General features: G+C 49.4%; 1 protein-coding gene across 1 annotated transcript; it reads right to left on the minus strand.

The window, feature by feature from the left end:
• Nucleotides 1-20,896: 20,896 nt before the first annotated feature.
• On the minus strand, nt 20,897-25,936 carry LOC136534190 (uncharacterized). Its single transcript, XM_066526653.1, has 4 exons — nt 24,003-25,936; nt 23,612-23,909; nt 21,960-23,533; nt 20,897-21,599 (listed from the first exon to the last, which is right to left on the minus strand). Exons 1-4 carry the CDS (start codon nt 25,934-25,936, stop codon nt 20,897-20,899), a joined length of 4,509 nt encoding a protein of 1,502 aa, XP_066382750.1.
• Between the last annotated feature and the right edge of the window lie 1,829 nt (nt 25,937-27,765).

Here is a 27,765-nt window from a genome sequence, read left to right on the forward strand (position 1 = left end):
TTTGGATGCACCCGATGGTACTCCTAGGTGACGTGGGTCATGTGGAGTCTTGTTTTGGTCCGTTGGTAGCCAGTGTCGGTGCAAGATAGGTGCGATGAAACTCCAAGGTGACGTGGGTAATGTGGAATCTCTTTTCAGTTCATTTGGAGACAGTGTTGATCTCGGTGCAAGATAGTTGCACGGTTTGCGCCGAGTGTACCATAGGCTCAGAAATCATTTTGGACGCACCCAATGGTACTCGTAGGTGATGAGGCTCAAGCGGAAGCTTGTTTCGGTCCATTTGGAGGTGGTGCTAATCTTGACGCAAGATAGGTGCATGGTTTGCGCCAAATGTTCTGTAGGATCGGAAATCATTTTGGATGCACCCGATGGTACTCCTACGTGACGTGGGTCATGTGGAATCACGTTTCGGTCTGTTGGGAGCCAGTTTTGGTGCAAGATAGGTGCACGGTTTGCGCCGAACATACCATAGGCTCGGAAATCATTTTGGACGCACCCGATGGTACTCCTAGGTGACGTGGGTCAAGTGGAATCTTGTTTTGGTCTGTTGGGAGCCAGTGTCGGTGCAAGATAGGTGCACGGTTGGCGCCGAACATACCATAGGCTCAGAAATCATTTTGGACACACCCGATGGTACTCCTAGGTGACGTGGGTCAAGTGAAATCTCGTTTCGGTCTGTTGGGAGCCAGTGTGGGTGCAAGATAGGTGCACGGTTGGCCCCGAACATACCATTGGCTCGGAAATCATTTTGGATACACCTGATGGTACTCCTAGGTGACGTGGGTCAAGTGGAATCTCATTTCGGTCTGTTGGGAGCCAGGGTCGGTGCAAGATAGGTGCATGGTTGGCGCCGAACATACCATAGGCTCGGAAATCATTTTGGACGCACCCGATGGTACTCCTAGGTGATGTGGGTCAAGTGGAATCTCGTTTTGGTCTGTTGGGAGCCAGTGTCGGTGCAAGATAGGTACACGGTTTGCGCCGAACATACCATAGGCTCGTAAATCATTTTGGACGCACCCGATGGTACTCCTAGGTCACGTGGGTCATGTGGAGTCTCATTTTGGTCCGTTGGTAGCCTGTGTCGGTGCAAGATTGGTGCGATGGAACTCCAAGGTGACGTGGGTAATGCGGAATCTCTTTTCGGTTCATTTGGAGACAGTGTTGGTGTCGGTGCAAGATAGGTGCACGGTTTGCGCCGAGTGTACCATAGGCTCAGAAATCATTTTGGACGCACCCAATGGTACTCGTAGGTGATGAGGCTCAAGCGGAAGCTTGTTTCGGTCCGTTTGGAGGTGGTGCTAATCTTGACGCAAGATAGGTGCATGGTTTGCGCCAAACGTTCCGTAGGATCAGAAATCGTTTTGGATGCACCCGATGGTACTCCTAGGTGACGTGGGTCATGTGGAATCTTGTTTTGGTCTGTTGGGAGCCAGTGTCAGTGCAAGATAGGTGCACGGTTTGCGCCAAACATACCATAGGCTCGGAAATCATTTTGGACGCACCCGATGGTACTCCTAGGTGATGTGGGTCAAGTGGAATCTCGTTTCGGTCTGCTGGGAGCCAGTGTCGGTGCAAGATAGGTGCACGGTTGGCGCCGAACATACCATAGGCTCGGAAATTGTTTTGGACACACCCGATGGAACTCCTAGGTGATGTGGGTCATGTGGAGTCTTGATTCAGTCCGTTGGGAGCCAGTGTCGGTGCAAGATAGGTGCACAGTTTGCGCCGAACATACCATAGGCTCGGAAATCATTTTGGACGCACCTGATGGTACTCCTAGGTGACGTGGGTCATGTGGAATCTCATTTCGGTCTGTTGGGAGCCAGTGTCGGTGCAAGATAGGTGCACGTTTTGCGCCGAACGTACCATAGGCTCATAAATCATTTTAGACGCACCCGATGGTACTCCTTGGTGACGTGGGTCAAGTGGAATCTCGTTTCGGTCTGTTGGGAGCCAGTGTCGGTGCAAGATAGGTGCACGGTTTGCGCCGAACATACCATAGGCTCGAAAATCATTTTGGACGCACCCGATGGTACTCCTAGGTGACGTGGGTCATGTGGAGTCTCGTTTTGGTCTGTTGGGAGCCAGTGTCGGTGCAAGATAGGTGGGATGGAACTCCAAGGTGACGTGGGTATTGTGGAATCTCTTTTTGGTTCATTTGGAGACAGTGTTGGTGTCGGTGCAAGACAGGTGCACGGTTTGCGCCAAACGTTCTGTAGGATTGGAAATCATTTTGGATGCACCCGATGGTACTCCTAGGTGACGTGGGTCATGTGGAATCTCGTTTTGGTCTGTTGGGAGCCAGTGTCGGTGCAAGATAGGTGCACGGTTTGCACCGAACATACCATAGGCTCAGAAATCATTTTGGACGCACTCGATGGTACTCCTAGGTGACGTGGGTCAAGTGGAATCTCGTTTCGGTCTGTTGGGAGCCAGTGTGAGTGCAAGATAGATGCACGGTTTGCGCCGAACATACCATAGGCTCGGAAATCATTTTGGACGCACCCGATGGTACTCCTAGGTGATGTGGGTCAAGTGGAATCTCGTTTCGGTCTGTTGGGAGCCAGTGTGAGTGCAAGATAGATGCACGGTTTGCGCCGAACATACCATAGGCTCGGAAATCGTTTTGGACACACCCGATGGAACTCCTAGGTGATGTGGGTCATGTGGAGTCTTGTTTCAGTCCGTTGGGAGCCAGTGTCGGTGCAAGATAGGTGCACAGTTTGCGCCGAACATACCATAGGCTCGGAAATCATTTTGGACGCACCCGACGGTACTCCTAGGTGACGTGGGTCATGTGGAGTCTCATTTCGGTCTGTTGGGAGCCAGTGTTGGTGCAAGATAGGTGCACGTTTTGTGCCGAACGTACCATAGGCTCATAAATCATTTTAGACGCACCCGATGGTACTCCTTGGTGACGTGGGTCAAGTGGAATCTCGTTTTAGTCTGTTGGGAGCCAGTGTCGGTGCAAGATAGGTGCATGGTTTGCGCCGAACATACCATAGGCTCGGAAATCATTTTGGACGCACCCGATGGTACTCCTAGGTGACGTGGGTCATGTGGAGTCTCGTTTTGGTCTGTTGGGAGCCAGTGTCGGTGCAAGATAGGTGCGATGGAACTCCAAGGTGACGTGGGTATTGTGGAATCTCTTTTTGGTTCATTTGGAGACAGTGTTGGTGTCGGTGCAAGACAGGTGCACGGTTTGCGCCAAAGGTTCTGTAGGATCGGAAATCATTTTGGATGCACCCGATGGTACTCCTAGGTGACGTGGGTCATGTGGAATCTCGTTTCGGTCTGTTGGGAGCCAGTGTCGGTGCAAGATAGGTGCACGGTTTGCACCGAACATACCATAGGCTCAGAAATCATTTTGGACGCACTCGATGGTACTCCTAGGTGACGTGGGTCAAGTGGAATCTCGTTTCGGTCTATTGGGAGCCAGTGTGAGTGCAAGATAGATGCACGGTTTGCGCCGAACGTACCATAGGCTCGGAAATCATTTTGGACGCACCCGATGGTACTCCTAGGTGACGTGGGTCAAGTGGAATCTCGTTTCGGTCTGTTGGGAGCCAGTGTCGGTGCAAGATAGGTGCACGGTTTGCGCCGAACATACCATGGGCTCGGAAATCATTTTGGATGCACCCGATGGTACTCCTAGGTGACGTGGGTCATGTGGAGTCTTGTTTTGGTCCGTTGGTAGCCAGTGTCGGTGCAAGATAGGTGTGATGAAACTCCAAGGTGACGTGGGTAATGTGGAATCTCTTTTCAGTTCATTTGGAGACAGTGTTGATGTCGGTGCAAGATAGTTGCACGGTTTGCGCCGAGTGTACCATAGGCTCAGAAATCATTTTGGACGCACCCAATGGTACTCGTAGGTGATGAGGCTCAAGCGGAAGCTTGTTTCGGTCCATTTGGAGGTGGTGCTAATCTTGACGCAAGATAGGTGCATGGTTTGCGCCAAACGTTCTGTAGGATCGGAAATCATTTTGGATGCACCCGATGGTACTCCTACGTGACGTGGGTCATGTGGAATCACGTTTCGGTCTGTTGGGAGCCAGTTTTGGTGCAAGATAGGTGCACGGTTTGCGCCGAACATACCATAGGCTCGGAAATCATTTTGGACGCACCCGATGGTACTCCTAGGTGACGTGGGTCAAGTGGAATCTTGTTTCGGTCTGTTGGGAGCCAGTGTCGGTGCAAGATAGGTGCACGGTTGGCGCCGAACATACCATAGGCTCAGAAATCATTTTGGACACACCCGATGGTACTCCTAGGTGACGTGGGTCAAGTGAAATCTCGTTTCGGTCTGTTGGGAGCCAGTGTGGGTGCAAGATAGGTGCACGGTTGGCCCCGAACATACCATTGGCTCGGAAATCATTTTGGATACACCTGATGGTACTCCTAGGTGACGTGGGTCAAGTGGAATCTCGTTTCGGTCTGTTGGGAGCCAGGGTCGGTGCAAGATAGGTGCATGGTTGGCGCCGAACATACCATAGGCTCGGAAATCATTTTGGACGCACCCGATGGTACTCCTAGGTGATGTGGGTCAAGTGGAATCTCGTTTCAGCCTGTTGGGAGCTAGTGTCGGTGCAAGATAGGTACACGGTTTGCGCCGAACATACCATAGGCTCGTAAATCATTTTGGACGCACCCGATGGTACTCCTAGGTGACATGGGTCATGTGGAGTCTTGTTTTGGTCCGTTGGTAGCTAGTGTCGGTGCAAGATTGGTGCGATGGAACTCCAAGGTGACATGGGTAATGCGGAATCTCTTTTTGGTTCATTTGGAGACAGTGTTGGTGTCGGTGCAAGATAGGTGCACGGTTTGCGCCGAGTGTACCATAGGCTCAGAAATCATTTTGGACGCACCCAATGGTACTCATAGGTGATGAGGCTCAAGCAGAAGCTTGTTTCGGTCCGTTTGGAGGTGGTGCTAATCTTGACGCAAGATAGGTGCATGGTTTGCGCCAAACGTTCCATAGGATCAGAAATCGTTTTGGATGCACCCGATGGTACTCCTAGGTGACGTGGGTCATGTGGAACCTCGTTTTGGTCTGTTGGGAGCCAGTGTCGGTGCAAGATAGGTGCACGGTTTGCGCCAAACATACCATAGGCTCGGAAATCATTTTGGACGCACCCGATGGTACTCCTAGCTGATGTGGGTCAAGTGGAATCTCGTTTTGGTCTGTTGGGAGCCAGTGTCGGTGCAAGATAGGTGCACGGTTGGCGCCGAACATACCATAGGCTCAGAAATCGTTTTGGACACACCCGATGGTACTCCTAGGTGACGTGGGTCAAGTGAAATCTCGTTTCGGTTGTTGGGAGCCAGTGTGGGTGCAAGATAGGTGCACGGTTGGCCCCGAACATACCATTGGCTCGGAAATCATTTTGGATACACCCGATGGTACTCCTAGGTGACGTGGGTCAAGTGGAATCTCGTTTCGGTCTGTTGGGAGCCAGGGTCGGTGCAAGATAGGTGCATGGTTGGCCCCGAACATACCATAGGCTCGGAAATCATTTTGGACGCACCCGGTGGTACTCCTAGGTGACGTGGGTCAAGTGGAATCTCGTTTCGGTCTGTTGGGAGCCAGTGTCGGTGCAAGATAGGTACACAGTTTGTGCCGAACATACCATAGGCTCGTAAATCATTTTGGACGCACCCGATGGTACTCCTAGGTCACGTGGGTCATGTGGAGTCTCATTTTGGTCCGTTGGTAGCCAGTGTCGGTGCAAGATTGGTGCGATGGAACTCCTAGGTGACGTGGGTCATGTGGAATCTCATTTCGGTCTGTTGGGAGCCAGTGTCGGTGCAAGATAGGCGCACGGTTTGTGCCGAACATACCATAGGCTCATAAATCATTTTAGACGCACCCGATGGTACTCCTTGGTGACGTGGGTCAAGTGGAATCTTGTTTCGGTCTGTTGGGAGCCAGTGTCAGTGCAAGATAGGTGCACGGTTTGCGCCGAACATACCATAGGCTCGGAAATCATTTTGGACGCACGCGATGGTACTCCTAGGTGACGTGGGTCATGTGGAGTCTCGTTTTGGTCCGTTGGGAGCCAGTGTCGGTGCAAGATAGGTGCGATGGAACTCCAAGGTGACATGGGTAATGTGGAATCTCTTTTTAGTTCATTTGGAGACAGTGTTGGTGTCGGTGCAACATAGGTGCACGGTTTGCGCCAAACGTTCTGTAGGATCGAAAATCATTTTGGATGCACCCGATGGTACTCCTAGGTGACGTGGCTCATGTGGAATCTCGTTTTGGTCTGTTGGGAGCCAGTGTCGGTGCAAGATAGGTGCACGGTTTGAGCCAAACATACCATAGGCTCGGAAATCATTTTGGACGCACCCGATGGTACTCCTAGGTGATGTGGGTCAAGTGGAATCTCGTTTCGGTCTGCTGGGAGCCAGTGTCGGTGCAAGATAGGTGCACGGTTGGCGCCGAACATACCATAGGCTCAGAAATCGTTTTGGACACACCCGATGGAACTCCTAGGTGATGTGGGTCATGTGGAGTCTTGTTTCAGTCCGTTGGGAGCCAGTGTCGGTGCAAGATAGGTGCACAGTTTGCGCCGAACATACCATAGGCTCAGAAATCATTTTGGACGCACCCGACGGTACTCCTAGGTGACGTGGGTCATGTGGAATCTCATTTCGGTCTGTTGGGAGCCAGTGTCGGTGCAAGATAGGTGCACGTTTTGCGCCGAACGTACCATAGGCTCATAAATCATTTTAGACGCACCCGATGGTACTCCTTGGTGACGTGGGTCAAGTGGAATCTCGTTTCGGTCTGTTGGGAGCCAGTGTCGGTGCAAGATAGGTGCACGGTTTGCGCCGAACATACCATAGGCTCGGAAATCATTTTGGACGCACCCGATGGTACTCCTAGGTGACGTGGGTCATGTGGAGTCTCATTTCGGTCTGTTGGGAGAGAGTGTCGGTGCAAGATAGGTGCACGTTTTGCGGCGAACGTACCATAGGCTCATAAATCATTTTAGACGCACACGATGGTACTCCTTGGTGACGTGGGTCAAGTGGAATCTCGTTTTAGTGTGTTGGGAGCCAGTGTCGGTGCAAGATAGGTGCATGGTTTGCGCCGAACATACCATAGGCTTAGAAATCGTTTTGGACACACCCGATGGTACTCCTAGGTGACGTGGGTCAAGTGAAATCTCGTTTCGGTCTGTTGGGAGCCAGTGTGGGTGCAAGATAGGTGCACGGTTGGCCCCGAACATACCATTGGCTCGGAAATCATTTTGGATACACCCGATGGTACTCCTAGGTGACGTGGGTCAAGTGGAATCTCGTTTCGGTCTGTTGGGAGCCAGGGTCGGTGCAAGATAGGTGCATGGTTGGCCCCGAACATACCATAGGCTCGGAAATCGTTTTGGACGCACCCGGTGGTACTCCTAGGTGACGTGGGTCAAGTGGAAACTCGTTTCGGTCTGTTGGGAGCCAGTGTCGGTGCAAGATAGGTACACGGTTTGCGCCGAACATACCATAGGCTCGTAAATCATTTTGGACGCACCAGATGGTACTCCTAGGTCACGTGGGTCATGTGGAGTCTCATTTTGGTCCGTTGGTAGCCAGTGTCGGTGCAAGATTGGTGCGATGGAACTCCTAGGTGACGTGGGTCATGTGGAATCTCATTTCGGTCTGTTGGGAGCCAGTGTCGGTGCAAGATAGGCGCACGGTTTGTGCCGAACATACCATAGGCTCATAAATCATTTTAGACGCACCCGATGGTACTCCTTGGTGACGTGGGTCAAGTGGAATCTTGTTTCGGTCTGTTGGGAGCCAGTGTCAGTGCAAGATAGGTGCACGGTTTGCGCCGAACATACCATAGGCTCGGAAATCATTTTGGACGCACGCGATGGTACTCCTAGGTGACGTGGGTCATGTGGAGTCTCGTTTTGGTCCGTTGGGAGCCAGTGTCGGTGCAAGATAGGTGCGATGGAACTCCAAGGTGACATGGGTAATGTGGAATCTCTTTTTAGTTCATTTGGAGACAGTGTTGGTGTCGGTGCAACATAGGTGCACGGTTTGCGCCAAACGTTCTGTAGGATCGAAAATCATTTTGGATGCACCCGATGGTACTCCTAGGTGACGTGGCTCATGTGGAATCTCGTTTTGGTCTGTTGGGAGCCAGTGTCGGTGCAAGATAGGTGCACGGTTTGAGCCAAACATACCATAGGCTCGGAAATCATTTTGGACGCACCCGATGGTACTCCTAGGTGATGTGGGTCAAGTGGAATCTCGTTTCGGTCTGCTGGGAGCCAGTGTCGGTGCAAGATAGGTGCACGGTTGGCGCCGAACATACCATAGGCTCAGAAATCGTTTTGGACACACCCGATGGAACTCCTAGGTGATGTGGGTCATGTGGAGTCTTGTTTCAGTCCGTTGGGAGCCAGTGTCGGTGCAAGATAGGTGCACAGTTTGCGCCGAACATACCATAGGCTCAGAAATCATTTTGGACGCACCCGACGGTACTCCTAGGTGACGTGGGTCATGTGGAATCTCATTTCGGTCTGTTGGGAGCCAGTGTCGGTGCAAGATAGGTGCACGTTTTGCGCCGAACGTACCATAGGCTCATAAATCATTTTAGACGCACCCGATGGTACTCCTTGGTGACGTGGGTCAAGTGGAATCTCGTTTCGGTCTGTTGGGAGCCAGTGTCGGTGCAAGATAGGTGCACGGTTTGCGCCGAACATACCATAGGCTCGGAAATCATTTTGGACGCACCCGATGGTACTCCTAGGTGACGTGGGTCATGTGGAGTCTCATTTCGGTCTGTTGGGAGCCAGTGTCGGTGCAAGATAGGTGCACGTTTTGCGCCGAATGTACCATAGGCTCATAAATCATTTTAGACGCACCTGATGGTACTCCTTGGTGACGTGGGTCAAGTGGAATCTCGTTTTAGTCTGTTGGGAGCCAGTGTCGGTGCAAGATAGGTGCATGGTTTGCGCCGAACATACCATAGGCTCGGAAATCATTTTGGACGCACCCGATGGTACTCCTAGGTGACGTGGGTCATGTGGAGTCTCGTTTTGGTCTGTTGGGAGCCAGTGTCGGTGCAAGATAGGTGCGATGGAACTCCAAGGTGACGTGGGTATTGTGGAATCTCTTTTTGGTTCATTTGGAGACAGTGTTGGTGTCGGTGCAAGACAGGTGCACGGTTTGCGCCAAAGGTTCTGTAGGATCGGAAATCATTTTGGATGCACCCGATGGTACTCCTAGGTGACAAGGGTCATGTGGAATCTCGTTTCGGTCTGTTGGGAGCCAGTGTCGGTGCAAGATAGGTGCACGGTTTGCACCGAACATACCATAGGCTCAGAAATCATTTTGGACGCACTCGATGGTACTCCTAGGTGACGTGGGTCAAGTGGAATCTCGTTTCGGTCTGTTGGGAGCCAGTGTGAGTGCAAGATAGATGCACGGTTTCCGCCGAACGTACCATAGGCTCGGAAATCATTTTGGACGCACCCGATGGTACTCCTAGGTGACGTGGGTCAAGTGGAATCTTGTTTCGGTCTGTTGGGAGCCAGTGTCGGTGCAAGATAGGTGCACGGTTTGCGCCGAACATACCATGGGCTCGGAAATCATTTTGGATGCACCCGATGGTACTCCTAGGTGACGTGGGTCATGTGGAGTCTTGTTTTGGTCCGTTGGTAGCCAGTGTCGGTGCAAGATAGGTGCGATGAAACTCCAAGGTGACGTGGGTAATGTGGAATCTCTTTTCAGTTCATTTGGAGACAGTGTTGATGTCGGTGCAAGATAGTTGCACGGTTTGCGCCGAGTGTACCATAGGCTCAGAAATCATTTTGGACGCACCCAATGGTACTCGTAGGTGATGAGGCTCAAGCGGAAGCTTGTTTCGGTCCATTTGGAGGTGGTGCTAATCTTGACGCAAGATAGGTGCATGGTTTGCGCCAAACGTTCTGTAGGATCGGAAATCATTTTGGATGCACCCGATGGTACTCCTACGTGACGTGGGTCATGTGGAATCACGTTTCGGTCTGTTGGGAGCCAGTTTTGGTGCAAGATAGGTGCACAGTTTGCGCCGAACATACCATAGGCTCGGAAATCATTTTGGACGCACCCGATGGTACTCCTAGGTGACGTGGGTCAAGTGGAATCTTGTTTCGGTCTGTTGGGAGCCAGTGTCGGTGCAAGATAGGTGCACGGTTGGCGCCGAACATACCATAGGCTCAGAAATCATTTTGGACACACCCGATGGTACTCCTAGGTGACGTGGGTCAAGTGAAATCTCGTTTCGGTCTGTTGGGAGCCAGTGTGGGTGCAAGATAGGTGCACGGTTGGCCCCGAACATACCATTGGCTCGGAAATCATTTTGGATACACCTGATGGTACTCCTAGGTGACGTGGGTCAAGTGGAATCTCGTTTCGGTCTGTTGGGAGCCAGGGTCGGTGCAAGATAGGTGCATGGTTGGCGCCGAACATACCATAGGCTCGGAAATCATTTTGGACGCACCCGATGGTACTCCTAGGTGATGTGGGTCAAGTGGAATCTCGTTTCGGCCTGTTGGGAGCTAGTGTCGGTGCAAGATAGGTACACGGTTTGCGCCGAACATACCATAGGCTCGTAAATCATTTTGGACGCACCCGATGGTACTCCTAGGTGACGTGGGTCATGTGGAGTCTTGTTTTGGTCCGTTGGTAGCTAGTGTCGGTGCAAGATTGGTGCGATGGAACTCCAAGGTGACGTGGGTAATGCGGAATCTCTTTTTGGTTCATTTGGAGACAGTGTTGGTGTCGGTGCAAGATAGGTGCACGGTTTGCGCCGAGTGTACCATAGGCTCAGAAATCATTTTGGACGCACCCAATGGTACTCATAGGTGATGAGGCTCAAGCAGAAGCTTGTTTCGGTCCGTTTGGAGGTGGTGCTAATCTTGACGCAAGATAGGTGCATGGTTTGCGCCAAACGTTCCGTAGGATCAGAAATCGTTTTGGATGCACCCGATGGTACTCCTAGGTGACGTGGGTCATGTGGAACCTCGTTTTGGTCTGCTGGGAGCCAGTGTCGGTGCAAGATAGGTGCACGGTTTGCGCCAAACATACCATAGGCTCGGAAATCATTTTGGACGCACCCGATGGTACTCCTAGGTGATGTGGGTCAAGTGGAATCTCGTTTTGGTCTGTTGGGAGCCAGTGTCGGTGCAAGATAGGTGCACGGTTGGCGCCGAACATACCATAGGCTCAGAAATCGTTTTGGACACACCCGATGGTACTCCTAGGTGACGTGGGTCAAGTGAAATCTCGTTTCGGTCTGTTGGGAGCCAGTGTGGGTGCAAGATAGGTGCACGGTTGGCCCCGAACATACCATTGGCTCGGAAATCATTTTGGATACACCCGATGGTACTCCTAGGTGACGTGGGTCAAGTGGAATCTCGTTTCGGTCTGTTGGGAGCCAGGGTCGGTGCAAGATAGGTGCATGGTTGGCCCCGAACATACCATAGGCTCGGAAATCGTTTTGGACGCACCCGGTGGTACTCCTAGGTGACGTGGGTCAAGTGGAAACTCGTTTCGGTCTGTTGGGAGCCAGTGTCGGTGCAAGATAGGTACACGGTTTGCGCCGAACATACCATAGGCTCGTAAATCATTTTGGACGCACCCGATGGTACTCCTAGGTCACGTGGGTCATGTGGAGTCTCATTTTGGTCCGTTGGTAGCCAGTGTCGGTGCAAGATTGGTGCGATGGAACTCCTAGGTGACGTGGGTCATGTGGAATCTCATTTCGGTCTGTTGGGAGCCAGTGTCGGTGCAAGATAGGCGCACGGTTTGTGCCGAACATACCATAGACTCATAAATCATTTTAGACGCACCCGATGGTACTCCTTGGTGACGTGGGTCAAGTGGAATCTTGTTTCGGTCTGTTGGGAGCCAGTGTCGGTGCAAGATAGGTGCACGGTTTGCGCCGAACATACCACAGGCTCGGAAATCATTTTGGACGCACGCGATGGTACTCCTAGGTGACGTGGGTCATGTGGAGTCTCGTTTTGGTCCGTTGGGAGCCAGTGTCGGTGCAAGATAGGTGCGATGGAACTCCAAGGTGACATGGGTAATGTGGAATCTCTTTTTAGTTCATTTGGAGACAGTGTTGGTGTCGGTGCAACATAGGTGCACGGTTTGTGCCAAACGTTCTGTAGGATCGAAAATCATTTTGGATGCACCCGATGGTACTCCTAGGTGACGTGGGTCATGTGGAATCTCGTTTTGGTCTGTTGGGAGCCAGTGTCGGTGCAAGATAGGTGCACGGTTTGAGCCAAACATACCATAGGCTCGGAAATCATTTTGGACGCACCCGATGGTACTCCTAGGTGATGTGGGTCAAGTGGAATCTCGTTTCGGTCTGCTGGGAGCCAGTGTCGGTGCAAGATAGGTGCACGGTTGGCGCCGAACATACCATAGGCTCGGAAATCGTTTTGGACACACCCGATGGAACTCCTAGGTGATGTGGGTCATGTGGAGTCTTGTTTCAGAAAGTTGGGAGCCAGTGTCGGTGCAAGATAGGTGCACAGTTTGCGCCGAACATACCATAGGCTCGGAAATCATTTCGGACGCACCCGACGGTACTCCTAGGTGACGTGGGTCATGTGGAATCTCATTTCGGTCTGTTGGGAGCCAGTGTCGGTGCAAGATAGGTGCACGTTTTGCGCCGAACGTACCATAGGCTCATAAATCATTTTAGACGCACCCGATGGTACTCCTTGGTGACGTGGGTCAAGTGGAATCTCGTTTTAGTCTGTTGGGAGCCAGTGTCGGTGCAAGATAGGTGCATGGTTTGCGCCGAACATACCATAGGCTCGGAAATCATTTTGGACGCACCCGATGGTACTCCTAGGTGACGTGGGTCATGTGGAGTCTCGTTTTGGTCTGTTGGGAGCCAGTGTCGGTGCAAGATAGGTGCGATGGAACTCCAAGGTGACGTGGGTATTGTGGAATCTCTTTTTGGTTCATTTGGAGACAGTGTTGGTGTCGGTGCAAGACAGGTGCACGGTTCGCGCCAAAGGTTCTGTAGGATCGGAAATCATTTTGGATGCACCCGATGGTACTCCTAGGTGACGTGGGTCATGTGGAATCTCGTTTCGGTCTGTTGGGAGCCAGTGTCGGTGCAAGATAGGTGCACGGGTTGCACCGAACATACCATAGGCTCAGAAATCATTTTGGACGCACTCGATGGTACTCCTAGGTGACGTGGGTCAAGTGGAATCTCGTTTCGGTCTGTTGGGAGCCAGTGTGAGTGCAAGATAGATGCACGGTTTGCGCCGAACGTACCATAGGCTCGGAAATCATTTTGGACGCACCCGATGGTACTCCTAGGTGACGTGGGTCAAGTGGAATCTCGTTTCGGTCTGTTGGGAGCCAGTGTCGGTGCAAGATAGGTGCACGGTTTGCGCCGAACATACCATGGGCTCGGAAATCATTTTGGATGCACCCGATGGTACTCCTAGGTGACGTGGGTCATGTGGAGTCTTGTTTTGGTCCGTTGGTAGCCAGTGTCGGTGCAAGATAGGTGCGATGAAACTCCAAGGTGACGTGGGTAATGTGGAATCTCTTTTCAGTTCATTTGGAGACAGTGTTGATGTCGGTGCAAGATAGTTGCACGGTTTGCGCCGAGTGTACCATAGGCTCAGAAATCATTTTGGACGCACCCAATGGTACTCGTAGGTGATGAGGCTCAAGCGGAAGCTTGTTTCGGTCCATTTGGAGGTGGTGCTAATCTTGACGCAACATAGGTGCATGGTTTGCGCCAAACGTTCTGTAGGATCGGAAATCATTTTGGATGCACCCGATGGTACTCCTAGGTGACGTGGGTCATGTGGAATCACGTTTCGGTCCGTTGGGAGCCAGTTTTGGTGCAAGATAGGTGCACGGTTTGCGCCGAACATACCATAGGCTCGGAAATCATTTTGGACGCACCCGATGGTACTCCTAGGTGACGTGGGTCAAGTGGAATCTTGTTTCGGTCTGTTGGGAGCCAGTGTCGGTGCAAGATAGGTGCACGGTTGGCGCCGAACATACCATAGGCTCAGAAATCATTTTGGACACACCCGATGGTACTCCTAGGTGACGTGGGTCAAGTGAAATCTCGTTTCGGTCTGTTGGGAGCCAGTGTGGGTGCAAGATAGGTGCACGGTTGGCCCCGAACATACCATTGGCTCGGAAATCATTTTGGATACACCTGATGGTACTCCTAGGTGACGTGGGTCAAGTGGAATCTCGTTTCGGTCTGTTGGGAGCCAGGGTCGGTGCAAGATAGGTGCATGGTTGGCGCCGAACATACCATAGGCTCGGAAATCATTTTGGACGCACCCGATGGTACTCCTAGGTGATGTGGGTCAAGTGGAATCTCGTTTCGGCCTGTTGGGAGCTAGTGTCGGTGCAAGATAGGTACACGGTTTGCGCCGAACATACCATAGGCTCGTAAATCATTTTGGACGCACCCGATGGTACTCCTAGGTGACGTGGGTCATGTGGAGTCTTGTTTTGGTCCGTTGGTAGCTAGTGTCGGTGCAAGATTGGTGCGATGGAACTCCAAGGTGACGTGGGTAATGCGGAATCTCTTTTTGGTTCATTTGGAGACAGTGTTGGTGTCGGTGCAAGATAGGTGCACGGTTTGCGCCGAGTGTACCATAGGCTCAGAAATCATTTTGGATGCACCCAATGGTACTCATAGGTGATGAGGCTCAAGCGGAAGCTTGTTTCGGTCCGTTTGGAGGTGGTGCTAATCTTGACGCAAGATAGGTGCATGGTTTGCGCCAAACGTTCCGTAGGATCAGAAATCGTTTTGGATGCACCCGATGGTACTCCTAGGTGACGTGGGTCATGTGGAACCTCGTTTTGGTCTGTTGGGAGCCAGTGTCGGTGCAAGATAGGTGCACGGTTTGCGCCAAACATACCATAGGCTCGGAAATCATTTTGGACGCACCCGATGGTACTCCTAGGTGATGTGGGTCAAGTGGAATCTCGTTTTGGTCTGTTGGGAGCCAGTGTCGGTGCAAGATAGGTGCACGGTTGGCGCCGAACATACCATAGGCTCAGAAATCGTTTTGGACACACCCGATGGTACTCCTAGGTGACGTGGGTCAAGTGAAATCTCGTTTCGGTCTGTTGGGAGCCAGTGTGGGTGCAAGATAGGTGCACGGTTGGCCCCGAACATACCATTGGCTCAGAAATCATTTTGGATACACCCGATGGTACTCCTAGGTGACGTGGGTCAAGTGGAATCTCGTTTCGGTCTGTTGGGAGCCAGGGTCGCTGCAAGATTGGTGCATGGTTGGCCCCGAACATACCATAGGCTCGGAAATCGTTTTGGACGCACCCGGTGGTACTCCTAGGTGACGTGGGTCAAGTGGAATCTCGTTTCGGTCTGTTGGGAGCCAGTGTCGGTGCAAGATAGGTACACGGTTTGCGCCGAACATACCATAGGCTCGTAAATCATTTTGGACGCACCCGATGGTACTCCTAGGTCACGTGGGTCATGTGGAGTCTCATTTTGGTCCGTTCGTAGCCAGTGTCGGTGCAAGATTGGTGCGATGGAACTCCTAGGTGACGTGGGTCATGTGGAATCTCATTTCGGTCTGTTGGGAGCCAGTGTCGGTGCAAGATAGGCGCACGGTTTGTGCCGAACATACCATAGGCTCATAAATCATTTTAGACGCACTCGATGGTACTCCTTGGTGACGTGGGTCAAGTGGAATCTTGTTTCGGTCTGTTGGGAGCCAGTGTCGGTGCAAGATAGGTGCACGGTTTGCGCCGAACATACCATAGGCTCGGAAATCATTTTGGACGCACGCGATGGTACTCCTAGGTGACGTGGGTCATGTGGAGTCTCGTTTTGGTCCGTTGGGAGCCAGTGTCGGTGCAAGATAGGTGCGATGGAACTCCAAGGTGACATGGGTAATGTGGAATCTCTTTTTAGTTCATTTTGAGACAGTGTTGGTGTCGGTGCAACATAGGTGCACGGTTTGCGCCAAACGTTCTGTAGGATCGAAAATCATTTTGGATGCACCCGATGGTACTCCTAGGTGACGTGGGTCATGTGGAATCTCGTTTTGGTCTGTTGGGAGCCAGTGTCGGTGCAAGATAGGTGCACGGTTTGAGCCAAACATACCATAGGCTCGGAAATCATTTTGGACGCACCCGATGGTACTCCTAGGTGATGTGGGTCAAGTGGAATCTCGTTTCGGTCTGCTGGGAGCCAGTGTCGGTGCAAGATAGGTGCATGGTTGGCGCCGAACATACCATAGGCTCGGAAATCGTTTTGGACACACCCGATGGAACTCCTAGGTGATGTGGGTCATGTGGAGTCTTGTTTCAGTCCGTTGGGAGCCAGTGTCGGTGCAAGATAGGTGCACAGTTTGCGCCGAACATACCATAGGCTCGGAAATCATTTTGGACGCACCCGACGGTACTCCTAGGTGACGTGGGTCATGTGGAATCGCATTTCAGTCTGTTGGGAGCCAGTGTCGGTGCAAGATAGGTGCACGTTTTGCGCCGAACGTACCATAGGCTCATAATTCATTTTAGACGCACCCGATGGTACTCCTTGGTGACGTGGGTCAAGTGGAATCTCGTTTCGGTCTGTTGGGAGCCAGTGTCGGTGCAAGATAGGTGCACGGTTTGCGCCGAACATACCATAGGCTCGGAAATCATTTTGGACGCACCCGATGGTACTCCTAGGTGACGTGGGTCATGTGGAGTCTCGTTTTGGTCTGTTGGGAGCTAGTGTCGGTGCAAGATAGGTGCGATGGAACTCCAAGGTGACGTGGGTAATGTGGAATCTCTTTTTGGTTCATTTGGAGACAGTGTTGGTGTCGGTGCAAGACAGGTGCACGGTTTGCGCCAAACGTTCTGTAGGATCGGAAATCATTTTGGATGCACCCGATGGTACTCCTAGGTGACGTGGGTCATCTGGAATCTCGTTTTGGTCTGTTGGGAGCCAGTGTCGGTGCAAGATAGGTGCACGGTTTGCACCGAACATACCATAGGCTCAGAAATCATTTTGGACGCACTCGATGGTACTCCTAGGTGACGTGGGTCAAGTGGAATCTCGTTTCGGTCTGTTGGGAGCCAGTGTGAGAGCAAGATAGATGCACGGTTTGCGCCGAACATACCATAGGCTCGGAAATCATTTTGGACGCACCCGATGGTACTCCTAGGTGACGTGGGTCATGTGGAATCTCATTTCGGTCTGTTGGGAGCCAGTGTCTGTGCAAGATAGGTGCACGGTTGGCGCCGAACATACCATAGGCTCGGAAATCGTTTTGGACACACCCGATGGTACTCCTAGGTGACGTGGGTCAAGTGAAATCTCGTTTCGGTCTGTTGGGAGCCAGTGTGGGTGCAAGATAGGTGCACGGTTGGCGCCGAACATACCATAGGCTCGGAAATCGTTTTGGACACACCCGATGGAACTCCTAGGTGATGTGGGTCATGTGGAGTCTTGTTTCAGTCCGTTGGGAGCCAGTGTCGGTGCAAGATAGGTGCACAGTTTGCGTCGAACATACCATAGGCTCGGAAATCATTTTGGACGCACCCGATGGTACTCCTAGGTGACGTGGGTCATGTGGAATCTCATTTCGGTCTGTTGGGAGCCAGTGTCGGTGCAAGATAGGCGCACGGTTTGTGCCGAACATACCATAGGCTCATAAATCTTTTTAGACGCACCCGATGGTACTCCTTGGTGACGTGGGTCAAGTGGAATCTTGTTTCGGTCTGTTGGGAGCCAGTGTCGGTGCAAGATAGGTGCACGGTTTGCGCTGAACATACCATAGGCTCGGAAATCATTTTGGATGCACGCGATGGTACTCCTAGGTGACGTGGGTCATGTGGAGTCTCGTTTTGGTCCGTTGGGAGCCAGTGTCGGTGCAAGATAGGTGCGATGGAACTCCAAGGTGACATGGGTAATGTGGAATCTCTTTTTGGTTCATTTGGAGACAGTGTTGGTGTCGGTGCAACATAGGTGCACGGTTTGCGCCAAACGTTCTGAAGGATCGGAATTCATTTTGGATGCACCCGATGGTACTCCTAGGTGATGTGGGTCATGTGGAATCTCGTTTCGGTGTGTTGGGAACGAGTGTCAGTGCAAGATAGATGCACGGTTTGCGCCGAACATACCATAGGCTCGTAAATCATTTTGGACGCACCCGATGGTACTCCTAGGTGACGTGGGTCATGTGGAGTCTCGTTTTGGTCCGTTGGGAGCTAGTGTCGGTGCAAGATAGGTACGATGGAACTGCAAGGTGACGTGCGTAATGTGGAATCTCTTTTTGGTTCATTTGGAGACAGTGTTGGTGTCGGTGCAAGATAGGTGCACGGTTTGCGCCGAGTGTACCATAGGCTCAGAAATCATTTTGGACGCACCCAATGGTACTCGTACGTGATGAGGCTCAAGCAGAAGCTTGGTTCGGTCCGTTTGGACGTGGTGCTAATCATGACGCAAGATAGGTGCATGGTTTGCGCCAAACGTTCTGTAGGATCGGAAATTGTTTTGGATGCACCCGATGGTACTCCTAGGTGACGTGGGTCATGTGGAATCTCGTTTCGGTCTGTTGGGAGCCAGTTTTGGTGCAAGATAGGTGCACAGTTTGCGCCGAACATACCATAGGCTCAGAAATCATTTTGGACGTACCCGATGGTACTCCTAGGTGACGTGGGTCAAGTGGAATCTCGTTTCGGTGTGTTGGGAGCCAGTGTCGGTGCAAGATAGGTGCACGGTTGGCGCCGAACATACCATAGCCTCGGAAATCATTTTGGACACACCCGATGGAACTCCTAGGTGACGTGGGTCATGTGGAATCTCGTTTTGGTCTGTTGGGAGCCAGTGTCAGTGCAAGATAGGTGCACGGTTTGCGCCAAACATACCATAGGCTCAGAAATCATTTTGGACGCACCCGATGGTACTCCTAGGTGATGTGGGTCAAGTGGAATCTCGTTTCGGTCTGTTGGGAGCCAGTGTCGGTGCAAGATAGGTGCACGGTTGGCGCCAAACATACCATAGGCTCGGAAATCATTTTGGACACACCCGATGGAACTCCTAGGTGATGTGGGTCATGTGGAGTCTTGTTTCAGTCCGTTGGGAGCCAGTGTCGGTGCAAGATAGGTGCACAGTTTGCGCCGAACATACCATAGGCTCGGAAATCAATTTGGACGCACCCGATGGTACTCCTAGGTGACGTGGGTCATGTGGAATCTCATTTCGGTCTGTTGGGAGCCAGTGTCGGTGCAAGATAGGTGCACGTTTTGCGCCGAACATACCATAGGCTCATAAATCATTTTAGACGCACCTGATGGTACTCCTTGGTGACGTGGGTCAAGTGGAATCTTGTTTCGGTCTGTTGGGAGCCAGTGTCGGTGCAAGATAGGTGCACGGTTTGCGCCGAACATACCATAGGCTCGGAAATCATTTTGGACGCACGCGATGGTACTCCTAGGTGACGTGGGTCATGTGGAGTCTCGTTTTGGTCTGTTGGGAGCCAGTGTCGGTGCAAGATAGGTGCGATGGAACTCCAAGGTGACATGGGTAATGTGGAATCTCTTTTTGGTTCATTTGGAGACAGTGTTGGTGTCGGTGCAACATAGGTGCACGGTTTGCGCCAAACGTTCTGTAGGATCGGAAATCATTTTGGATGCACCCGATGGTACTCCTAGGTGACGTGGGTCATGTGGAATCTCGTTTCGGTCTGTTGGGAGCCTGTGTCGGTGCAAGATAGGTGCACGGTTTGCCCCGAACATACCATAGGCTCAGAAATCATTTTGGACGCACTCGATGGTACTCCTAGGTGACGTGGGTCAAATGGAATCTCGTTTCGGTCTGTTGGGAGCCAGTGTCAGTGCAAGATAGATGCACGGTTTGCGCCGAACATACCATAGGCTCGTAAATCATTTTGGACGCACCCGATGGTACTCCTAGGTGACGTGGGTCATGTGGAGTCTCGTTTTGGTCCGTTGGGAGCTAGTGTCGGTGCAAGATAGGTGCGATGGAACTGCAAGGTGACGTGGGTAATGTGGAATCTCTTTTTGGTTCATTTGGAGACAGTGTTGGTGTCGGTGCAAGATAGGTGCACGGTTTGCGTCGAGTGTACCATAGGCTCAGAAATCATTTTGGACGCACCCAATGGTACTAGTACGTGACGAGGCTCAAGCGGAAGCTTGGTTCGGTCCGTGATGTGCACACGTCTATGCAGCACGTGTAGCAAGTTGTTGTGGCCCGATCTTCTCGTAGGATCTGCGAACTTGATAAATTGTCGTTGCGCGACCTGGTGAAGAGGCAATGCACCGCGAGGCTGTCCACGCGACGAACTACCGAGACAATCACCCTTCCACGTACCGACGAACAGCCCACGCAATCACGCCGTTTAGACGTGAAGGCACAAACTGGGTGAACCGCAGTTCGGCGTTCTACAACTCCCTCAGGAATCGAAAGAACAAGTTTGCAAGCCTCTCAAGACTCACGCATAAACAAAACTCCACGAGTTTGTGTATTCTGAATTCAGCTAATCAAGATCTGACCTTTCATTGTCTAGTACAAGATATATATAGGGATAGGGACGTTCAGCTTGGAGTAAATGGCAGCATGCGCATGCACCAGTGGATTTCGTGGCTGGTTCGCGCGTCTTTCAGCTTCTGATAGCAGTTACTAAAATGAGCATAACTCTTTATTGGGAGGTCCAAATAATGAGCCGTTTGATGGGCTGGAAAGTAGACTTGAAGACGCTTCCATCCACATATAGAACACCGTCTAACTCCTTGTATTCTGTCCGCGGTGATGCTTGGAATTCGTACCATGTATCAGTCATCTAGCTTCTGGTTGCATTTCCATGCAAAGGTGATGAACCACCATTTTATTCTTGCACACCATAGGCTTCTTGGTTCAAATGTCCAGAGGCTTGAATCCATCTTCATCCCATGTTGGTTCATACACTCCATCATTCCTAAGGACATTGGAACAAGAACTCAAAAGTATAGGCTCATTCAACATAAACTGATTATTAAACATAAGGTTAGCGTTCACCTGAGAATGAATTTCCTTCTCCAATTGTTTAGCTCTACTTCTTGTAATTGGACCAGCTATATCAAGTGGAGTTTCATTTGAAGATGAGTGAATGCTAGGAATGTCCTCATTAGCCTCCCCCTCTTGAGAAGGAGTCGTCCTCGACTCAGGCTCACCATCAAATGGAAGCAAGTCTTTGACATTGAATGTTGTACTCACATTGGAGTATTCGGGTGGCAGCTCAATTTTGTAAGCATTATCATTTATCTTGTGTAAAACCTTGAACGGACCATCACCCCTAGGAGATAACTTACTCTTGCGCTGTTGGGGAAATCGATCCTTGCGTAGATGCAACCACACGAGGTCTCCGGGCTGGAATGTAACCTTCTTCTTACCTTTGTTCGCTTGCTTTGCATATTGTGCTGATTTCTTCTCGATATTCCTTCTTGTCTCATCATGTAGCTTCTTGAGAAAATCTGATCTCTTTGCTGCATCCAAGTTAACTTGTTCCTGTAATGGTAAAGGCAAAAGATCCATGGGAGTATGCGGTTTAAACCCATAAACAATTTCAAATGGACAAAAGTTTGTTGTGGAATGGACTGCCCTGTTATAAGCAAATTCAACATGTGGAAGGCAGTCTTCCCACTGCTTCAAATTCTTTTTCAACACAGCACGCAACATGGTGGACAAGGTACGGTTGACAACTTCAGTTTGCCCATCGGTTTGTGGATGACAAGTGGTGGAAAATAACAACTTTGTACCAAGTTTAGCCCATAACGTCTTCCAAAAATAGCTTAGAAATTTTGTATCCCGATCTGAAACAATAGTCCTTGGTACTCCATGTAAACGAACGATCTCCCTAAAAAACAAATCAGCAACGTGTGAAGCATCGTCGTTCTTATGACATGGAATAAAATGTGCCATTTTAGAGAATCGGTCAACAACAACAAAGATAGAATCCCTCCCCCTCTGAGACCGAGGTAACCCCAAAATAAAATCCATGGATATATCTTCCCAAGGTACATTCGGAACTGGTAATGGAGTATAAAGACCATGGGGATTAAGGCGGGACTTAGCTTTCAAGCAGATTATGCAGCGTGCAACATGTCGCTGGACATCACGTCGCATATGTGGCCAAAAGAAATGATCGGAGAGCATGTCCAATGTCTTTTTGACGCCAAAATGACCAGCTAAGCCACCAGCATGTGCTTCCTGCAAAAGAAACGGACGAATCGAGCAGGCTGGAATGCATAGTTTGTTAGTGCGAAATAAAAAACCATCATGCACATAATACTTGTCCCAGCCTTTTCCAGCAATGCAATGAGAGAAAGGTTCTTTAAAATCAGAATCAGCTGCATAGAGTGTTTTAATGGATTCCAAACCAAGCACTTTTGTATCTAATTGTGTAACCAAACCACATCTCCGTGATAAGGCATCAGCAACAATGTTATCTTTTCCACGCTTATGTTTTACAACATAGGGAAATGTTTCAATGAACTCAATCCATTTAGCATGTCTACGGTTCAGTTTGCCTTGACTTTTTAGATATTTCAAAGCTTCATGATCAGAATGGATGACAAATTCTTTAGGTAACAAATAATGGTGCCAAACTTCCAAAACGCGAACTAAGGCATAAAGCTCTTTGTCATAAACCGAGTAATTCAGATGTGGACCATTTAGCTTTTCAGAAAAGTAGGCAACAGGTTTACCTTCTTGCAGGAGTACACCTCCTATGCCAATACCACTTGCATCACATTCGATCTCAAATGTCTTACCAAAATCAGGAAGTTGTAGCAGCGGTGCTTCACAAAGCTTTGTTTTCAGCTCATTGAAGGCTTGGTCTTGTTCATCACCCCACTTGAATGGAACATCCTTCTTTGTCAAATTGTTGAGGGGTGCAGCGATGGTGCTGAAATCTTTAACAAAACGCCTGTAAAAACCTGCAAGACCATGAAAACTTCGAACTTGACTCACATTTGTAGGTGTAGGCCAATCCTGTATTGCTTTAACCTTCTCTTCATCAACCTGAATACCATCTGCGGAAACAACAAAGCCAAGGAAAACAACACGGTCTGTGCAAAAGGTGCACTTAGCAATGTTGCCATACAATTTCTCTTCCCTCAAAACAGCAAGTACTTGATGGATATGATCAAGATGTTCATCAAATGATTTGCTATAGATTAGAATATCATCAAAATAAACAACTACAAACTTGCCAATGAAAGCTCGTAAAACATGGTTCATTAAGCGCATAAAAGTTGAAGGAGCATTTGTCAAGCCAAATGGCATCACAAGCCATTCATAGAGACCAATTTTGGTTTTAAACGCTGTTTTCCATTCATCACCAAGTTTCATGCGGATTTGATGATAGCCACTACGCAAATCAATCTTGGTGAAAATGATGGAACCACTCAATTCATCTAACATGTCATCAAGTCGTGGAATGGGATGGCGATATCGAACAGTTATAGCATTGATAGCACGACAATCAACACACATGCGCCAAGAGCCATCTTTCTTTGGAACTAAAAGAACGGGAACAGCACATGGTGATAAGGATTCACGAACATACCCTTTGTCCAAAAGCTCTTTTACCTGTCGCTGAATTTCCTTTGTCTCTATGGGATTGGTGCGGTAGGCTGGACGATTTGGAAGAGAAGCACCTGGTACCAAATCAATTTGATGCTCAATTCCACGGAGTGGAGGAAGTCCAGCTGGTATCTCATCGGGAAAAACATCTTCGAAGTCCTGTAAGAGATCAAGAACAACACTAGGCAGCGATGAAGGTAAATCGTTAGTTGAAAGTAGGACCTCCTTGTGCAAGAGCACAAAGAATGGGGCTATGGTGTTTCTCACTTCTCTCATATCACTCTTGCTCACAAAGAGACACTCAGTGTGGCGTGGCTGTTTAGGATTGGCATGAGTCTTTATGTGGCTGGATGGGTTAGAACTCTCTCCCTTACTTGTGTTGGGGATCTCACTCAATTTTCTTTTGTCAGATTCCTCTCTTTTCTTGCGAGCCATATCTGAAGCATGTATCTCCTCTGGAGATAATGGAATAAGAACCACCTTCTTGTCATTGTGAATGAAAGTGTGTTTGTTAGACCGTCCAAAATGCACCGAGTCCACATCAAATTGCCAAGGCCGACCAAGCAGCAGATGGCATGCTTGCATGGGGACAATATCACAATCCACCTCTCCATGATAATCACCAATGGAAAATGACAAACGAATCATGGCTGAAACCTTAACTGTCCCAGAATTATTCAACCATTGCATATGGTATGGATGTGGATGGCGACGTGGCTGCAAGCCAAGCTTCTCAACAAGCAAAGCACTAACAATATTATTGCAGCTCCCACCATCTATGATGAAACGGCACACTTGTCCTTTCACTTTGCATCTGGATTGAAACAAATTATGGCGTTGTCCTTGTTCAGCAGCAACAAATTGAGTGGAAAGAACTCGCCTCACCACCAAAGAAGGAGATGGTGTGTTCATTATAGAACGCGTCAAATCAGGAAAATCAGCAAGCAACTCATCAAAATCATCACTAGTAATCTCGTCGAAAGATGGAGAAACAACATCTTGTAATAGGTCATTGTGAGCAAAAGTTGGAATAGGTTGAATGGCTAAACAATTTAGACCTAGCTCAAATGTACCATCCTCTGCTGAATACTCACAAGTGTCAAGATTAAGATCTGCAAATACATTGTTAAACTCATCCTCCTCTTCACTTTGGGAATCATAAGAACCATCAGCAAGTGCAATAATAGTACGACGATTGGGACATTCAGCTTGCTTATGCCCATGACCACCACACTTAAAACACTCAATCTTGCTTGTCTTGCGTTGGGTGGCTGCAGTAGAAGAAGTGGGCTGACTTGAACTCGCAGCTTTACCTTTCACATCCAATTGTTTGGAAGAAGTTGGAAGATATCTATTTGCTCCACGAGATGAGGATTTGGGCGTTGCAGCTCCTTGCTGTTGGAATTGAGGCGTGACATCCCCTTGCTGTTGGGAATGACGCCATGAAGCATTGTATTTGTAAGACGTAGCAATTTGCCTTTCAGCCCTCTTTGCAAAATGAACCAACTCGGTGAGACATGTGTAGGTTGTCATATCCACTTTATCAGCAATAGGTTTATTGAGGCCAACTAGAAACCGAGCCATTGTGGATTCCTCATCTTCAGTTATCCCTGTACGAAGTACACACATTTCCAATTCTTGAAAATATTCATCAACAGTATGAGTACCTTGCACAAGACGTTTCAGCTTCAAATGTAGATCACGAGAGTAATATGCTGGAACAAAACGACGTCGCATTTCTCTCTTCATGTCTTCCCAAGTTATACGAACATGCCCAACTCTCTGATATTCAGTACGGACCTGATTCCACCAAGTTATGGCATAGCCTTTAAACTTAATGGCTGCAAGCGTTGCCTTCTTTTCAGCAGAGTATTCATACAAATCAAATATTTGTTCCACCTTGGTCTCCCATTCAAAATAAGCATCAGCATTCTCCTGTCCGCTGAAAGGGGGAATAGACACTTTCACGTTTCTTAAACCATCATCATTACGACGACGATGGCGGTCACGATAACCATGATGGCCACCACCATGTCGATGATCATCCATGTCGGACAACATATCATCATCACCATCATAATCTCTACCTCCAACTAGAACGCGCCGAGCACGACCAAAACCATGGCCAAACCCACCACGTCCATGTCCATGACCAGCGGCACGACGTGGTGCCTCGTTATCCTCATTGTCATCATCCTCATTTGGTGGTGGTTCTCTATGAGGCATGTTCAATTGGAGAGTTTGTAGTTGTTGCATCAAATCATTCATTTGTGTACGCAGCTCCTGGAATTCCTCCACCGAAACAGCGGCACCATCTCCACGTCCTGCCATATTAGTAGAGGGGAAAAAAAGGACAATATATATGTGGAATATATGTGGAATCACTCCCTCACCACTTGCTGAACAAGTTCTTTCTCTTCCTGGAAAGGGCAAGAACCAGGGCTGCAATCTGTAGTGGAAGAGTGAAGAGACTACGGTGCAACAGCTCACGGTGCTTTTAAGTGGAGCTTGGTGGGGTAATATGTAAATGGAATGCGCTGAAATGTAGTAATGCAAAACCGAATAATAATCCAAGAACTCAAGTCTAAGTTGCTGAATATAAAGGAAAAGATGCTCAAAGAAAGGAACAAGATGTAGGAAGTGGATAGATGAACACCAATTGCACCAACCGAAACTTGTTGCTGCCCAAACCCCTTTGTGGTGTGCTGAACACAATTCTCTTTTATTTCTTTTCTTTCCTTTTTTTTTGAACAAGAACTCGTTGTTTTCAGTCCTTCTTTTGACCCATATACATCTTTTCTTTTAACCTTTGTGAGAAACGCAGCACAACTTTCAACTAAAGGGGCACATAAGGATCAACTAAGATGGAAGGCGCAGCACAAAAACAAGAAACTCGGGTGGGGAATTTGTGGCAGGTAGAAAACAAGGGTGGAACGGGTGGTTTTTTTTTAGTTATATATATGCAGCAAGCAATGACGATTAGAACAAGGGTGGGATGGGTGGGTACATGCAGCAAGCGATTTGATGATTAGAACAATGATAACAACTAGAATGATGTGGAAAAGAAAAATTCAGCAACTAGACAAATCTTAAAGGATTAAAACTCGATAAAGCAAACTACAAGATCAGTAGCACGTATGAATTTGGGCTGTAGGTTTTCTTTTTTTTTTGGCTATTAGTGGACAGTAGGTATATAAACTCTATCCTACCAAAAACAAGAACAATCCTAACGAGTAAACGGAGGCTCTGGTACCAGATGATGTGCACACGTCTATGCAGCACGTGTAGCAAGTTGTTGTGGCCCGATCTTCTCGTAGGATCTGCGAACTTGATAAATTGTCGTTGCGCGACCTGGTGAAGAGGCAATGCACCGCGAGGCTGTCCACGCGACGAACTACCGAGACAATCACCCTTCCACGTACCGACGAACAGCCCACGCAATCACGCCGTTTAGACGTGAAGGCACAAACTGGGTGAACCGCAGTTCGGCGTTCTACAACTCCCTCAGGAATCGAAAGAACAAGTTTGCAAGCCTCTCAAGACTCACGCATAAACAAAACTCCACGAGTTTGTGTATTCTGAATTCAGCTAATCAAGATCTGACCTTTCATTGTCTAGTACAAGATATATATAGGGATAGGGACGTTCAGCTTGGAGTAAATGGCAGCATGCGCATGCACCAGTGGATTTCGTGGCTGGTTCGCGCGTCTTTCAGCTTCTGATAGCAGTTACTAAAATGAGCATAACTCTTTATTGGGAGGTCCAAATAATGAGCCGTTTGATGGGCTGGAAAGTAGACTTGAAGACGCTTCCATCCACATATAGAACACCGTCTAACTCCTTGTATTCTGTCCGCGGTGATGCTTGGAATTCGTACCATGTATCAGTCATCTAGCTTCTGGTTGCATTTCCATGCAAAGGTGATGAACCACCATTTTATTCTTGCACACCATAGGCTTCTTGGTTCAAATGTCCAGAGGCTTGAATCCATCTTCATCCCATGTTGGTTCATACACTCCATCATTCCTAAGGACATTGGAACAAGAACTCAAAAGTATAGGCTCATTCAACATAAACTGATTATTAAACATAAGGTTAGCGTTCACCTGAGAATGAATTTCCTTCTCCAATTGTTTAGCTCTACTTCTTGTAATTGGACC

Source organism: Miscanthus floridulus, unplaced genomic scaffold (genome assembly GCF_019320115.1).
Source record: "Miscanthus floridulus cultivar M001 unplaced genomic scaffold, ASM1932011v1 os_1632_4, whole genome shotgun sequence".
NCBI lineage: Eukaryota > Viridiplantae > Streptophyta > Magnoliopsida > Poales > Poaceae > Miscanthus > Miscanthus floridulus.